A 17047-nucleotide genomic window follows, 5' to 3' on the forward strand; every position below is an offset into this window, starting at 1 on the left:
AAGAGACAAAGTTTACCTTCATAAAATTACCTTGTTGATGGAGTCTTTCCCATTAGAAAGGATTCATACAGTACAGCCTATACAGTCCACTGCTGGACATAGGCCTCCACAAGTTTACGCCAAAAATAACGTGAACTCATGTGTTTTGCCCATAGTCACCACGCTGGGCAGGCGGGTTGGTGACCGCAGTACTGTAAGTAAGTAGTAGTAAGGATTCATATTCCTGACTTATAAAATGCAACAACCTGTTAATTTTTGGTGATACTTATTCATTGCAAAGATATTTTAAAACTATGTAAGATATCTTCCAAGATATTCCTTGAAATTGAATATCTAGGACAATTTTGTGCAAAAAGAAATATTGTGATTTATAACGTATTCATTTGGGTAAGGATTTATATCATGTCCATTAAACCACCTTCGCAAATAATGCATTATTTTATACAAGCTTGATAACCATAAAAACGTTCTAATGAGTTATTATTACCTTAAAAGATAACTGTCATGGATTTTTTATAACATTTAATGGCGATCAATTCGATCATGCATAGTTTTTTAAAAAATAAAAATAATTATTTCGAATCCATTAAAATCCAGAGTGAAAAAGACAGCAAGAATATGTCAGTTACAAATTTAAATAAACGGATTACAATAAATTTATTATTTACAGAGCATGTAAGCTTATCATATAACTACACCACCTACCCTGTCTCGAGATTATATTAAATTTATCCTTCCTGTAATTGGGTTGTCTGGAAGGAAATGGCTAAATAGCCATAAGTCCGCCCAATGTTTTTCGAAGTCTGTAAATATCTTTAATATGTTTAATGTTTAAAATGTAGTTGTGGTGTACAATAAAGTATAAATAAATAATAAATAAATAAATAATTTTTAGTATCTTTTTCGAGATGAAAACGGATCCAGTGCTGCATAATAGCACTCTTCGTGTCCGGTCTCGCTGCTACTGTCTGTAAGAGGCTGTTGGAGATAAAATACTAATATATTTAAAATAAAATATCGAAATGAGACTTTATTTTAAAAAACACTTTATAAACCCTCCTAGCTCTTTGCCCACCGATTTCAGAACGATCAAATTGACCGTGGCCGACTCGAAATTGTTTGTCACTAATTTCAGAATTACAGAAATGAAGATGAGATTTCTCAGATTGATTTTTAATTGGATTTAAACGTTCTGATTCAATATAGATGAGCACTGTTCAGATTTGGAGTATTGTAGTAATATTTTGTCAAAGTAAGTTATTTAATATTATAATTTGTACTGTTTTTAGAAAGATCGGATTGCTTTTATCATTAGTGTCGTATTCGATCATTTATTCTTGTTTTAATTGAAAGTCTTGGATTGCGATTACCGTAGTTATAACATCTGTCATTCAGTCACTTTTAGGTGTTTTGACGAAATGCTACGAAGTGAGATTATAAACCAAATTTTAAGATTTGACTTGTATGACATAGTCTAGTCTGTATGCATTAGTCATGTGAATCTTGGATTTGTAATTTATATTTTCGTTTAATATAAATGTCTTTGGATAACTTTTATCTTCCGTTCCTTTGAATAAATTAATCTATTAGACTTCACAATTGAAGTCTACACAAAACATTTGAATGTAAAGAATTGTATATACAAAAAAAAAAAATTGAGACGAAAAATATCAATTTGCGTAATTTTTTTTCTATACATAATTTTGCAATCTTTAACATCTTACCGAAGATTAATAAGATTTTTTTTGTAGAATCACCATTGCGTACATTTCATATTACGTTTTGCATTCAAGTAAACTAAAGGCTGGTTACCAAATTCAGAAAAACGATTCGTTCAATAGAATTTTTCGGGTTTTCGAATTTAGGATCACAGCAGCTCGCATAGGAAAGCACCTCTTTACAGAAGAATAATAATTTCTAGTAGTACTATGTTCCTGTGGTAGATAGGTATGCAGAACTCCGGGAGAGAGTATGGGGTTAAGGTCGGCAACGCACTTGCAATGGTAACAGTGGTAATGGTTAATGGTATATAAAAAAGTTAGAAACAATACAAGTAACGCAATGAATAAATTATGATTTTTTTTATACAACTAGGTCGGCAAATAAGCATACGGCTCACCTGATGATATTAGAGCAATTATCGTACTTATACCGTACTTATAGACGCTTGCACACCAGAAGCATCGTCAGTACGTTTCCAACCCAACCCCTAGTCCCCTCAGAAGCTCTGGTTACCTTACTCACCAGAGGAACAAAACACTGCTTGAATGCATATTATTTAGCTGTGATCTTCTGTAAGGTCCAGATACTATCCCAGTTGGGCTGCTCCAGATTTTAAGCAGGATATTTCCTGCTGTTCTCTACCTCAGTTGATGCATTTAAAATCAATTATGAATCAGTTAATGAATTTAAAACTGTTTATAATATTATAGCGTTAATTTCCGTCATAATCAGCTGGTGGACTCTTGATTGTCGCTTCGTCCCTAACAGCTCTGAGCTCCATGAGATCACACTAATGAAGCTCCTATACCTCTACGATCCAGAAGCTTGTGGTAGGATACACTTCTACAACGTCACCATTGTAGACAATTATGACTTCCACTCCACAGTCATTTGGCCTATTAAGAACAAGGTCGCTTCTAGCTTTCGAAGGTACAATAAGGCATGTTTTTGGTTTAGTTTTAACTAAGCATTGTTTATTTTCTAAATTTAGTTCTCATTGAATAAAATGAGAAAATTATTTTGATTAGGTTTTTATAAAAAAGATTATATTAGATATAACCTAAGGTACTCAATAGCCACGCAACTATATGCAAGTATTATTTCACTACTATTGGTTATGGGTTCATATTTTATAGCCTGTTTAGCCTGGTTAGATAAAATCCCCTCGACAATTTAGTTTTTGAAGTGAAACTTCTTTAGGCGCATAAAGGTAATTTTTATGGATGAAACGTCACGAAAATTTACGACGTTATGATGTGCAACGTTTTTTAATTATGATACCGCCTACTTCGTTCGGTACAGGCGTCACCCACCTCGTGTCCCGCTTCACCTTAGTTTTCAATTAGTTCTTAATTAGGAATTCTAAACATTTTTGAATATCATATCAAAAATTGACCGCTCCAGCGGGGTTCGAACCCGCGTCTCCGACGTACCGTGTCGGCGCTCTAGCCAATTAAGCTATGGAACGATACACCCGCTCGAGCGAAATTTTCGATATGATACTTTTTAAATTACGGTTTAAGCGAACCGTGGCGCCGTCTATAGTGAGCTCTTTACAGAAACCCGTAACTATTCAAAGTTTCATATTACAATGAAAGTCTTTGACAGGAGGAGGTCTGTCAAAGACTTTCATTGTAATATGAAACTTTGAATAGTTACGGGTTTCTGTAAAGAGCTCACTATAGACGGCGCCACGGTTCGCTTAAACCGTAATTTAAAAAGTATCATATCGAAAATTTCGCTCGAGCGGGTGTATCGTTCCATAGCTTAATTGGCTAGAGCGCCGACACGGTACGTCGGAGACGCGGGTTCGAACCCCGCTGGAGCGGTCAATTTTTGATATGATATTCAAAAATGTTTAGAATTCCTAATGTGGGTAACACAAAAATAAAATCTTAGATAGTTCTTAATTATCTATTTATTTATTTTTTTCAATCAGTTTGCCAAAGAAGTTTCACTTCTGAGATGTATACTTTGTACGCACGCACTTTTTTTATTATACTAGTGTAGATGACAGATAGATGTTTTCTTTCTTGGTAGGTACAAATAATTCAAGACTTTTACATCATTTTACATCATGTTACAGTCTAATATACATATGTACATTAGATTTGTATTCCACAGAAAAATTCGTTTATGGCTATCAGTCCACGTGATCTGGTTGCTCCTGAGTATAGTTAACTTTACTCATGGCCGACGACCCTGTGGTTTCTATGCTGTCGTACTTCCATTCACAGGAACTGGTATCGCCTCTCTGATTATCGATTTGATATACACAGGAATTTTCTTAAGTGAGATCAATGTCACTAATACAGAAAGTAAGTAAACTTTGATTTTACATATTAACGAGATGACCTCGCAAACGTTGTTTTGCCATATATGTTATCAACTCTCTTAAAACCTTATTACTTAGGGATATGAAAAATAGATGTTGGCCGATTCTCAGACCTACCCGATATGCACACAAAATTTCATTAAAATCGGTCCAGCCGTTTCGGACGATTATTGTAACTAACATTGTGATACGAGAATTTTATGTATAAGACTAGCCGCGCCCGCGACTTCGTCAGCGTGAAATAAAAAAAATATTGTTCAGTTCGTAAAGTTGCAAAACAAATATTTTTTTTTAAATAAAAGTAGCCTAAGTTACTCCTTACTATATCGGCTATCTGCCTGTGAAAGTCCCGTCAAAATCGGTCCAGCCGTTTCAGATATTAGCCGGACAAATAGACAGACAGACAAAAAATGTTAATAATGTTAATTTGGTATTTATATCGTGTATACATCCATACGCAATTAGTAAAAAGCTGTTATTTTAATATTCCAAACAGACACTCTAGTTTTATTTATGTGTATAGATTAATAAACGCATTAAACTTAACGGTTCAACAGGAAGAGAATACTAAATCTAATATCATAAATACACACAACAAAAATACAAAACGCCCAAATACTGATAAAATTAGCTTTAACTTGAGAATGTATTTATCGTGTGCGGTCAACTAATCTGCAATTGTTATCTCAACAGCCACTTGATTTGACCACTGCATCAACGTTCTGTTAACTTCTCTTCAATATTCAATATTTTTAATATCTGGCATAGATAATGCTTTCACGTGTAAAAAAATACTGCAGCAGTTAAGCAGATTACAGTTATAATAAAAAAATTACAATTTCAAACTTCTTGATGAATTTGATCACATAAAATCGCAAGAAGATCTACTCAAAATTATTTTTATTAAAAAATAAATTTTACTATAAGAATAAAATCCTAACCAATATTTGTAAGCCTTTCACGCTCTGATCACCTATTGTACAATCACCTAACTTAGCTCTAACCTTTTTCTTTTGAAAAATCAAAGAAAATTGTATTCGTAAATAAGCTTAGCAAATATTGCCACGTCTATTACCACGTGTCTATGTTCAGATAATCAAACAGTTTCATGCTTCAGTTAATCTACAAAGTCAATCGAAGCTATCTCACTATTAGCAATCTTGGCTTCGTAATATTTCAGACCAGTTAACTTGTAATAGAAAGCTTGGTAGTCAAATAGGTCTAGTGCCTTCAGGGCTTTGTAAATGGACGGCCGATGTCTAAACTTGTCGCTTGTTATCGGATATTGCTCAAGGAAGCTTGTGATCAAGTTTGTTCTATTATCTAAGCTTGGACGATTCGAATTAAATTCAGCCTAGGGATTTCTGGTTTAGAATATTTAGTATTAAACTGGTAGAGCTAGAACCAAAAATACGTAGAAAATTTACGTAATACAGAATTTTATAAGTAGCTACAATAAAATTGCGTAGATTTCTAATTAAATTATATTTAGTACCTTATAAATAAAAATAATAATATTTATAAAATTAAATTGTTTAAACATACCTGATAATATCAGTTATACGATATGCAATTTTTTTCAATATAGCGGGGTAGACACTTACGCTATATGTGTAACTACCTACTCATAAGGTACTAAGGTAACCTGTTGGTGGGTATATGTGTGAATATGGATAGTTAATTATGTAGGTGTATATGTGTAAGTTACACTTGTAATGTATGAGTGTATGTATGAGTGTAAGTGTATGTATACATTAAAAAAAATAAAAAAATACCGTCAGCGTCGGATCACGTCCTAGCTTTACTGGACAGTTGTGGATTAATTGTCTGTGGTATTACAAAATGTATGCATGTTTAACAAAAGGCATAGGCATTTAGATCCCGTGGATGTTAATTTAAAAAAAAAATGTTATTTAATAACTTTTCTACGTAACATAACCAATATTGCTAACTTTTCTTTTTAGATACCTCTAAGGTGGTGAATAAATAGGCGTACGGCCTGTCTGGTGGTAAAAAAATTATATCACTACGAGCATGACAAGCGTGTTTTTGACTTTACCTTTGCTGTCACACAACGCATGCCCAAATACTCTGGTGTCTTCACTCACCACAGGAATACATATACAGGAATACAGAGCTCCTGGGGGGATTGGGGATTGGGTCGGCAACGCGCTTGCGATGCTTCTGGTGTTGCAGGCGTCTATAAGCTACGGTAATCGCTTTCCATCAGGTGAGCCGTACGCTTGTTTGCCGACCTAGTGACATAAAAAGAAAGAATACAACACTACCTGAGGACATTGTTATTTGGCTGCTATCTTCTATGAGGTTGAGGACTTCTCCATTTGGGTTGCTCCATCTTTTAAGCAAGATCTATCCTGCTATAACCTACCTTTCCCTAGCTCTCTAACTACTAATCCTACCAATAAATCTTTTTCTTCCACCTTTTCTGCTAACAAAATTTTAAATCATAACGTTATTGTAAATTATAGAAGTTTCTGTACAAATGTTAAACGTATTCAGTCTGTATCAATCCACTGCTGGGCATAGGCCTCCCACTACATGTAGGAGAAGAATTGTATCTCTATCCACCACGCTGCTCCACTGCGGGTTGGCAAATGTTCCCTACTATGAGTAACAATCGCTCTAATATTTTTGATAACAACCAGGACTAAGGACTTATGCTTTCCGAGGCACGGTGGAGAGACAATCAACACCAAACAAATCAAGTATCGTCCCGAGAGGGAACCCGCAAACCGTTGATATTTTAAACGACTAATAGCACTACTACACCAGAGCGATTGTACACCAGACCGCTTTTTGAAATGTTAAAACTTTATTCTAATAAAATTACTCAGAGGCTATGGGCATATATAAAAGCCTGATTTATCAAGTTTAATGAATATTCAAGGCACGGAAATTGGTCATAAAACATGTTTTAATCACTTTAACCGCTCGGGATGGATTTAAGGGATTTTACACCGAGATCATAACTGAGCAATCAAAACAGTCAGAGCAACAAATTAAAATCTAAAAGATTTATTGATCAAATAGCACTTTTAAACATGATTCTTACACTGATAATAATAATCATAAACAATAATATTATTGTAGAATAAGTGCGTGGCCACAAGAAGACAATTTAAATCGTCTGAGAAAATTTACGCTTGTATTAATCATTCAATTATACTGAAAGAATAAAATAAATATTGTGACGATGCGTTGGTGCAGCGATCGCAGCGATTCCTGTTGCACAGGTGGTCACAGATTCGATCTTCGCTAATGTCAAACATTTGTATAAATAATACAGGTGTTCTAAACATTTTTGAATATCATATCAAAAATTGACTGCTCCAGCGGGATTCGAACCTGCGTCTCCGACTGACCGTGTCGGCGCTCTAGCCAATTAAGCTATGGAACGATGTACCCGCTAGAGCGAAACTTTTGATATGATGATTTTTATTTTCGGTTTAAGCGAACCGTGGCGCCGTCTATAGTGAGTTCTTTACAGAGACCCGTAACTATTCAAAGTTTCATATTACAATGAAAATCTTTGACAGGAGACAACACCATGCTATTTTTAATATGTACGATTCTTATTTTTGTGTTACCCTCACATTAGGAATTCTAAACATTTTTGAATATCATATCATACATCGTTCCATAGCTTAATTGGCTAGAGCGCCGACACGGTCAGTCGGAGACGCAGGTTCGAATACCGCTGGAGCAGTCAATTTTTGATATGATATTCAAAAATGTTTAGAATTCCTAATGTGAGGGTAACACAAAAATAAAAATCGTACACAATACAGATGTTTACCATTATCTGGACGTAAGTGCATGTTTGTCGTGTGTGTTTCCAGATCCCCGACACAAGCGAAAAGCCTGAAATAGGCCAATTAGAGTTATGCGTTTATTTATCTATATATTTGCAGCAAAATTTTACTAAGACAGGAAACTAGTCAGAGTATAAACATATATATCTATATATAAAAATTTCGTGTCACGATGTATGTTTCAGATAAACTTCGAATCTACTAAACCAATTTTATATCAAATTTTGTAAGTATCTGCAATTTGGTCCAACTTGGGAGATAGGGTAGTTTTTATCTCAATTGGACCCAGTAAGTGGCGCTGCTAGCGGTATGTAAGCAATCAAATTTTGTAGCTGTTATGAAATAAGTTTTTGATGTTTTGGTCGGATACAAAACATTTTATTAACATTTGTGTTATGAAAGAGAGAAAAAGCGAGAGAGAATTTACTTAATATACTTTATTGAACACCACCTACGAAAGAATCGAATAAATTAATATTCTATGGAATATTAATGTACAAAGGCTATCTTATTGCTACGTACCATTTTTTCTTTAAATATCATCATTACATCGTAATAACTGTCACACAGTCGCAATACTTCTGTATATATCTGAGCCCGGAGCTCTAAAGTGGATCAACAAACCATTTCCCTGGCAATGCCTTCAAGAACGCGACGAAGATACGAGCTGGATATCTCTGCTCTTCGCGTATATCAGCTGCAGGGGAATTGTCCAGTGGTTTGTCAACTTCTGGCTGATTAAAGATAATTATTTTGAAGGTCTTGCGGCTTACCGTAAGTTAATCTTTGAAAACTTTTTTTACATTGTAAAATTTTTATTTTATAAATTATACCCATGCCTTTTTTATCTGAATCGATGAGAAACTGTAATAGATTATCTCCTAAGCGTTGTATGTGAAACCGAAATAAATTTCGAGGTAAAAAGTATACAAAGTCATGCATCGTGTAATAAATTCAAATCATATAAATTTTTATCATTTTTGGCGCGAACTTGTGGAGGCCTATGTCCAGCAGTGGACTGCGATAGGCTGATATGTGTGTGTGTGTGTGTGTATATAAATTTTCAAGCTAGCGATGTGCGCTATCAATATAATGTTATACAGATAAACAGATAGACAATTTGATTATAAGTTCCAGATAATTAAATATTAATTTTATACTACAAATTTAGAATTTCTCATAATATAAATGCTTGATTGTAATTTCGCCCTATGCCTAGAAAATTACAATATCTTTATATCGCAAATCTTCGAATTAAATTGTTATTTTCTGTAGATATGTCAGGAATTCGAATATTCTAGTGAAAGCTTTATATCGCTGCGAATTCCTATTCCTATTTGGTACATTAGTACCTACTAATTAGTTAGTTGTTAGGATTAGTGGTGTAGAATTTCGCCTAAACCTAAATGACTAAGTTTGCTGATTCAATTAATTTCAATAAATATGTTAAGCTTTTAATTGAAAATAATTGTTAGAATATTCGGTTAAAATTAAATTTAATAATGGCGTAGTTAATATAAGATTTAAGATTCGGAAAAAAATATAATGATATGTTTTTCCGAATCTTAAATCAAACTACCTTCTTGTTCTGCAGTCTCTGTTATGTAGAATTTGTACTATTCTAAAAATAAACTACTGTAGTTCACTTGAGTAAATTTTCACGAAGTTGTTATGTTTTATCTAATATATGGGTAACTGAGGTATAGCAAAATATACTCTGCTAAAAATCTAGAGCAGCCCGGCTGGGGAAGTACCTCGACCTTACAGAATATCGCAGCTAAATAATACTACTTTCAAGAAGTGTTGTATTCCTGTGGTGAGTAAGGTGGCCACAGCTTCTGCTCCTATTGTGAATAGGGTCGACAACGTGCTTGCAGTTTCTGTTATTGCAGGCGTCTATAGGCTACGGTTACCACTTACCATCTGGAGAGACGTATGCTTATTTGCTGACCTAGTTGTATAATATATACCAATAAATGTTTCCTAATCCTACTATCAATGTTTCAGATCGCCTTCAAAAAGAAAAATCTAGAACAACATCAAGAGCATGATAAACTAACACTAATGAAATTATCACAATTGTATTTTAAATGGAAATAAAAATGTCCTAAGTAAAACATAAGTTGGTTAATTAATTATTCAATTCAATCCCTCATACTCAACAGTCTCCTATACAAACACATACTCAAAGGTTAACACAAATATTAGCAGCTGAATAGTTTCTCTGACTACTATTGAAATTACTTTTCAAACATTAATTAGTCCCTACGCCTTGTATAATATTGTTTTAACCCATTACATCGCTGTGTTAATTCAAAAAATATAATTTAATAACACCATTTTATACATTTTATTAATGTAATTGTTATATCGGAAAGGCGCGTCGATGACTTCAAAGCTATCATGCGCAAGAGGTGCGCGTCATTACTTGAGCGTTGCCGCGGCAGCCACAATAGTATTCTGAAAGTGTTTGTAGATAGATGGGAGAGTCCAATGCTGCGACATTGGATAAAACTCCATGTGATTTGACCAAAAAAAATATATAAATATAAAAACTATTTAAATTTATTGTCTGTTATTGTACTAACACTAGGTTATAAGAAACATTGTTACTAACACTATATAGGCTATTTCCGAAATAAATGTTATTATTATTATTATTATATATCGATAGGATATTCTGTCTCTCTCTCTCTCTCTCTCTCTCTCTCTCTGTAAAATATACAATAGAATTATAATGTTGCGACTAACTCACATAATGAATCTATACTAATATTTTAGTATATATTAAAGAATATTATGTTTTTTTTTGTTTGATCATCTAAATTTCCATGTCTATTTCAAAGAAAACTTGGTTTTAAGTTAAGAAGAAGATAAAGTACATTCACCGTATATTTGTTGACTATGTTTCATAGCACAGGCTATAAATATTTAAATGGAATGGTGTTTTAAAGCCTATCTATCCAGCGTTTACACAGTTCACTTACAGCTACAAAAGATCACACTGCGCTTTATAACGTCTGACCCTTGGCTGAAAATTTTTTAAATCCACTGAAACCACGATTATATAGTTAAATAGACTGGGTACAGACTATATATTATTATTCTAAACTAGTTTTTTACTCGCGGCTTCGCTTACATTGATTTTTTTTTTAATAAAATGTATCCTTTGTTACTTCTAATAACTCCAAGAATATTTGTACAAAGTTTCATGATGATAGGTTCAGTAGTTTTCAATTGAAAGGATAACAAACAAACTGATATTCACATTTATAATATTAGTAGGGATTATCAATAAAAAAAGAAACATATTTCAAAATCACATCGATAAAAAAAACGTTGAAAATGTAATCCGTTCGTATATTTTTTATTTCATCAACAACAAGTAACGGCTACCTAATCCGGATTTTAATCGCGATCCCCTTTTGTTTTCATGCATCAAAAAACAATCATAAATCGTCTGCCAATGAAATAGTAAAAAGACGAAAGAATACACTCAGTATTGTTAGAATATTCCGTGTTCATTTTGTAAAGGAAAAAGAGGTGTATTTTTTAAATGGCAATACTTTAAAAAACAAAAGGAAAATTATTTCTTTGTCATTACAAAGCTAAATATTTCAAAAAATATAGACCATTTAAAAATAGCTTGTTTATGACTTATACAAAAATGGTAGACTACGTCTTAGAGCCTCCGCTTACAAGACAGCTGGTGCATGTTTTTTCCTCAGAAAATTGGTATTGCGATACAACAAGACACGCCGCTGCTGCCAGCATTCTTGGCACCATTTTACGAGGACTTGTTTTACTATCGTAACTGTCTGTAAACGATTTGTTCTTAGATTACGAATTGTAAATACATATTTCAAATAAGTAATAGGCAAATGACAAGAAGTAGATATATAAATGAAAATAATACAAAGAAATGCCTAAATCTCAACGGCCCACAGCATGATCTACTCAAGTGTCGGGGGTCCAGAAACACAAGTATAAACTCCCAGACCACGACAAACATCTGTATAGCCAATACAAATGTAGGTATGCCATATGCGAGGATCAAATCCCGCAACCACTAGCGTAATATAATAGCCGTAAGCCCTAAGGAATAAGTGAATTAGTTACTTGTTAAATAATTGTATTTATTCCCATCAGCTACTGAAATTGAATACATAAAATTATCGTAGGCTTATATCCGCTTAAATTCAAAGAAGACATGCTGTCAATTTAATGGTTTGTAACAAAAAACGAATCGTTTTTTGCATATAGCAACCGAGATTTAAACGTCAATGTTGAAACGACATAATCTCATAGTCCAAATAAAATATACTAAATATAATTATAATATTTCTCAATCAATGGCCAAGTTATTAAAATTTAAAGTCTGACGTCGTATATTCCGAACAGTAATTATCGTACAGCGATCATAATGAGAATTTTGTATGCTTTGTGAACGGTTGGTAATTATATTTTCAGACTACCAGTACGTGAGTTGTTCGGAACTGTCCATATCGCTAAAACATTGCATTGATATCGCAAATTGTCATTTTATACTTTGTTAACTACATAACGCAAATATATTCAGTATATACATTCCGAATCCTTCCTAAATCTAAATACAGTAAATGGGTAGAGTAAAAAATTGGGGTAAATTTGGGTCAGACTCAAAAGGTGATGGAAGGTTCTGTAACCATTACGCATTTATGTAATACAAACCAGCTTATATCGACCTACACACAATATTTTAGTGTTATTTTTCGTAAGCTTGTTGGACTATATACCAAATTAAAAATATACATACGAGTTTTATTATGAAAACCGGTTTGAGGTTCTAATAAATTCTTTCTCATACCTATACATAGACTTGGCTGCCGTTTAAAAAAATCCAATCCAATCCATCAAATCAAGGCCAGGTCAAAACTATAAACGTATTTAGCTGCAGTGCGAAAAATTCATTACTGGCAATTCGCCTGCATTATGATAAGGTATTTTAAAAATATAAATAATTAATAACTAAACACACAATTACTTCTATGTTATATATACCTTAATTCAAAGAAAGTTATGGAAATAATGAAAGAGCAGAAAATCAAAATAATTTTGAAATAAAAAAAAAACATCTAAACTGTTATTTAAAAACTTTCCCTGGGACAGGGGACGGGCGCTTTTATGGGACGCAATCTGCGTTGACACACTTGCTCCGTCTCATGTGGGGGAAACAGCCTTAAAAGCGGGAGCCGCAGCGGAAAAAGCTGAAACGACTAAACGGCACAAATATTCGTCACTAATTCCAATTTACATCTTTGTGCCGTTTGCAGTCGAAACACTTGCACCTTGTAACACCAGTGCTAATTTTTTTTAATAAGATAACTCCTCGCCCTATTGCCTCCACTGGTGACAACAGGGTTGGTGCATTTTTTGCCCAGAAAATTGGTTCAACCGAAATGCTGCCAGCATTCTTGGCACAATTCCACACGGATATGATTTGTACCAAAACTAACTGTAAATACTTAGTTCTTAAGTTGTGAATTGTAAATATGTATAATGTTTAATAAACTATTGTTATTCCATTTAAAAATTACTAAATTGTAACGTTTGATATTAACGAAATTTGATATTAACGTCAAAGCTTTGTTCATTTCGAAATGTTAAGCTTTTGTTAGAACATCGTAATGAACTGTTGCCTTACTGGCTTTCATTACAAATATACCAGAATTCATAAAACCATACACGTTTTAATGAGTGACACTGATACCTTTGATAGTATCACAAAGTGTTAAAAGAATGTGGAAAACGGTATAAAATTGAGAATATTTTTATAAATCTAGGTGACACGGGTGATATTATAATATACTAAGACATATAATAACTTTCACAGAGAACAATTTTCAAGCCAAAACAATATCTTAATTGCAAGTTAAAAATAACATATAAACAAATTTAACTTGTTCAACAAAAACAACATTAGGTTTCATTGAATTTTAATAATATTCTAAGTAGGACGTGAAATAACTACATACATATCCATTTAAATATAATTTTCAGTTTAATTTTCCTCATAACAATAATTACCTAAATTATCATCCCTGAAAAAGAACAGAAACAAATGATAATGTGATATAAATCAAATAATAACGTAATCCATAACATATTTTTATCATGATTTTATCAACACACGTTCAAATTTAAATCATTTATAATTCAACCGTGTTAGAATGATAAATTTGGTATACAAATAATGTTTTTACATGAAAACAAATTTAATGATAATTAATTAAGTTTTAAGGTCCATTGAAACTTAATAAACAACTATATGTGCTGTGTGGCTACGGCACTAAAGAATTTAGCCACCCCCTCTCTTCCCGTGGGTGTCGTAAGAGGCGACTAAGGGGTAACAAGGTTCCACAACCATCTTGGAACTTAAGAAGCCGACCGATGGCGGGATAACCATCCAACTGCTGGCTTTGAAATACACAGGCCGAAGACGGGCAGCAGCGTCTTTGGTGCGACAAAGCCAGTACTGCGGTCACCAACCCGCCTGCCCAGCGTGGTGACTATGGGCAAAACACATGAGTTCACGTTATTTTTGACGTAAACTTGTGGAGGCCTATGTCCAGCAGTGGACTGTATAGGCTGTAATGATGAAACAACTATCATAAGGCGATACTATGTAGTATTTAGGCTTTCAGATACTAGTATTTTTCTTTTTTCGTATTTTATACTTTTTTGAGCACCAGTCCTACGGTAATCGTGTTGTCAAACTTTGTGTCGTAGGTATATCATTAATAAGATAAGGTTTCATTGTATCAACATGACTGCGATGTAAAATAAATACAATAAATCATTATTCAACCTAAATTTGGAATCAAAAAATTGGAAAATTTAGCTTCGAAAATTATTCGCAGTAAACAACTAATAGCACAACTCAATAAATTTGACTGGAACAAAAATAATAAAACCATCATAATTGTAAAACAACACACCAATTTACAGAGCACCAATCCATTAGGGTGAATATAAAAAGAGCCCTTCAAATAATAAAAAAGCAAAAGCAAAATCCTTAGGTTTTTAGGGTTCAAAAAATAAATATAAGTCTTTGCTTAATTGTCCCTCCAATTTATTCATTATTCACATGATAGTCAGAAAAATTTACGCAATAATTGTCTGTACTTTTAAGGTCCAAAAACGTATAAAGGTGCTCGTTCACGAAGTTGCAATCTCGCTGTATACTTCATATTCTGAATATCATCTTCCGAAACGAATTCTATTCTTTGTAACTGTCCGTTTGGTAGCAGAACGTAATAGGTACCAACACTTTTTTGTACCTCTACTGGTCCTACTAATTTTTCTGCTTCTGGGTTTTCTGTGGTCGTCGCGTCAGTAGTGGGAACGCCATATGTGTTATCTGGTACACCATACGTGTTATCTGGAACACCGTAGCTCGTCTTTGGTGGAGTCTGCTCCTGGGGTAATGTGAAAGCTTGTCCTTCAGGCTTCCATCCTGAAGGCGGGTACGGTCCACTTGCTTCAGGGGGTCCATACGTATCCATAGGGGCCGCGGTAGTTTCCTGAGGTAATGTGAAAGCTTGGCCAGCTGGCTTCCAACCAGATGGAGGATACGGTCCCGAGGGTTCTGTTGTTGCTTCCCTCGGTGAATCAGTTGTCGTCGGTTCTAATTCCTGACGCTGAAACCTGAACCTCGCTGGTCTGAAGCGAGGCAGCTCAGCGGCAACACACACAATCAAACAAGATAACACGAGAAATTTCATTTTGAAATTATAAGAACCGTCAAGAAGTTTAAATTTAATGAACTAACTGATGACTGTAATGTCCACGCTGTAGCATTTATACTAAGATCGCTCATTTAATTGTTCTTTGTTAATCAAAAATGGTGCGAGAGTAAGGACGATAGGAGGATGGATAAATGAGGATATAGATACGCCGGGCGCGTATTTGGTGACTGACACTGACCCCTATGACGTCTATGCGGCCATGGGTGAGTCTGGATGAAGCAGCGTGCTGTCGTAAATTATAATTTAATATGACATTTGAATGCGTAATGATAATGATTACTTAATATTGATATCTTATTGAATGAAACTTATTGACGACCGATGACCGAAGGTCTAAATTTTAGTAATTCGGTTAATAATACAAAAAAAAATACTTTAATTACTATTAACATCGTAAGTAAATCTGCACCTCAGTTACAAAAACATTATGATACACGTATTATAACTAAACTTAGTAGTGATTAAGCTTGAAATAATAAGCTAAGTTTATATCGATTTTATAAGAAATAGTCCTCTTCTCAGTAGTGAGACGTTAACAGCCTCTAAAGTGTCTATATATTTATTACGCTAATCTAAGATTGTTCACTAAATTCGTTTTAGTAAATATTTATCAATATTTGACAGAGCTGGCCCGTGCGCAGTTGACAATGGCCCGCTTTCCACTGCAGAGTCGTTGTCTCAATTTACATACCAAGTGTTAATTATCAAAAACAAATATTTACACTGATCGATTATCACCTAAAATACTAATTAAGTACTTAAAATACTCGTTAAGTTGCTTATCTTAAGAACAGACATTTGTGTGTGATTTTCAAGCATTGTGAATAACAAGATTGATCAATCTAATAAAACGTGATCGTTATCGTATTATAATTTTATGAAAAACAACACCAAAAATACCCAAAACTTCATTGTTATAAAACACAACGAAAAAAAACCTCTTCAATCGCAATACCGAACATGATTTACGCTCACGTGATTAGGGTCGAATGAACGCAACAATTCTTTTGTTAGAACATACTGAATCAACTCTTTGTGAACCTAAAAGACATAACAAAAACATACGTATAAGTTTTTTATACATTGAAGTCCTGGCGCTAAAAGTAAAAACCCCAACAAGTATGCACTGGGACTTGCTGTGTTGAATATACATTACGTGCTATTACAACACACGTTTTATTATATCCTACTGATATTATAGATGCGAATATCTGTATGAATGGATACATGTTTCTTCCTTTTTTTATGCAACTACGTCGGCAAACAAGTGGCTCAGAGTAAGCAATTACCGTAGCTTATAGACTCCTACAACACCAGAAGCAACGTAAGCCCGTTACTCTCGGTGATGACAGCCCGGGCAGAGAGGCTCT

The 17047-nt window shown here is 33.9% G+C and overlaps 2 protein-coding genes across 2 annotated transcripts; one reads left to right on the forward strand and one right to left on the reverse strand.

The window, feature by feature from the left end:
• Positions 1-1206: 1206 nt before the first annotated feature.
• LOC123658624 lies at positions 1207-10005 on the forward strand. Its single transcript, XM_045593990.1, has 5 exons — positions 1207-1252; positions 2433-2632; positions 3809-4040; positions 8461-8664; positions 9898-10005. Exons 1-5 carry the CDS (start codon positions 1207-1209, stop codon positions 9939-9941), a joined length of 726 nt encoding a protein of 241 aa, XP_045449946.1. The 3' UTR covers positions 9942-10005.
• Positions 10006-14984: 4979 nt separating this feature from the next.
• LOC123658538 lies at positions 14985-15698 on the reverse strand. Its single transcript, XM_045593927.1, has one exon. It carries the CDS (start codon positions 15651-15653, stop codon positions 15057-15059), a length of 597 nt encoding a protein of 198 aa, XP_045449883.1. The 5' UTR covers positions 15654-15698; the 3' UTR covers positions 14985-15056.
• Between the last annotated feature and the right edge of the window lie 1349 nt (positions 15699-17047).

The sequence above is a fragment of the Melitaea cinxia genome, chromosome 12, assembly GCF_905220565.1.
Source record: "Melitaea cinxia chromosome 12, ilMelCinx1.1, whole genome shotgun sequence".
Classification (NCBI taxonomy): domain Eukaryota; kingdom Metazoa; phylum Arthropoda; class Insecta; order Lepidoptera; family Nymphalidae; genus Melitaea; species Melitaea cinxia.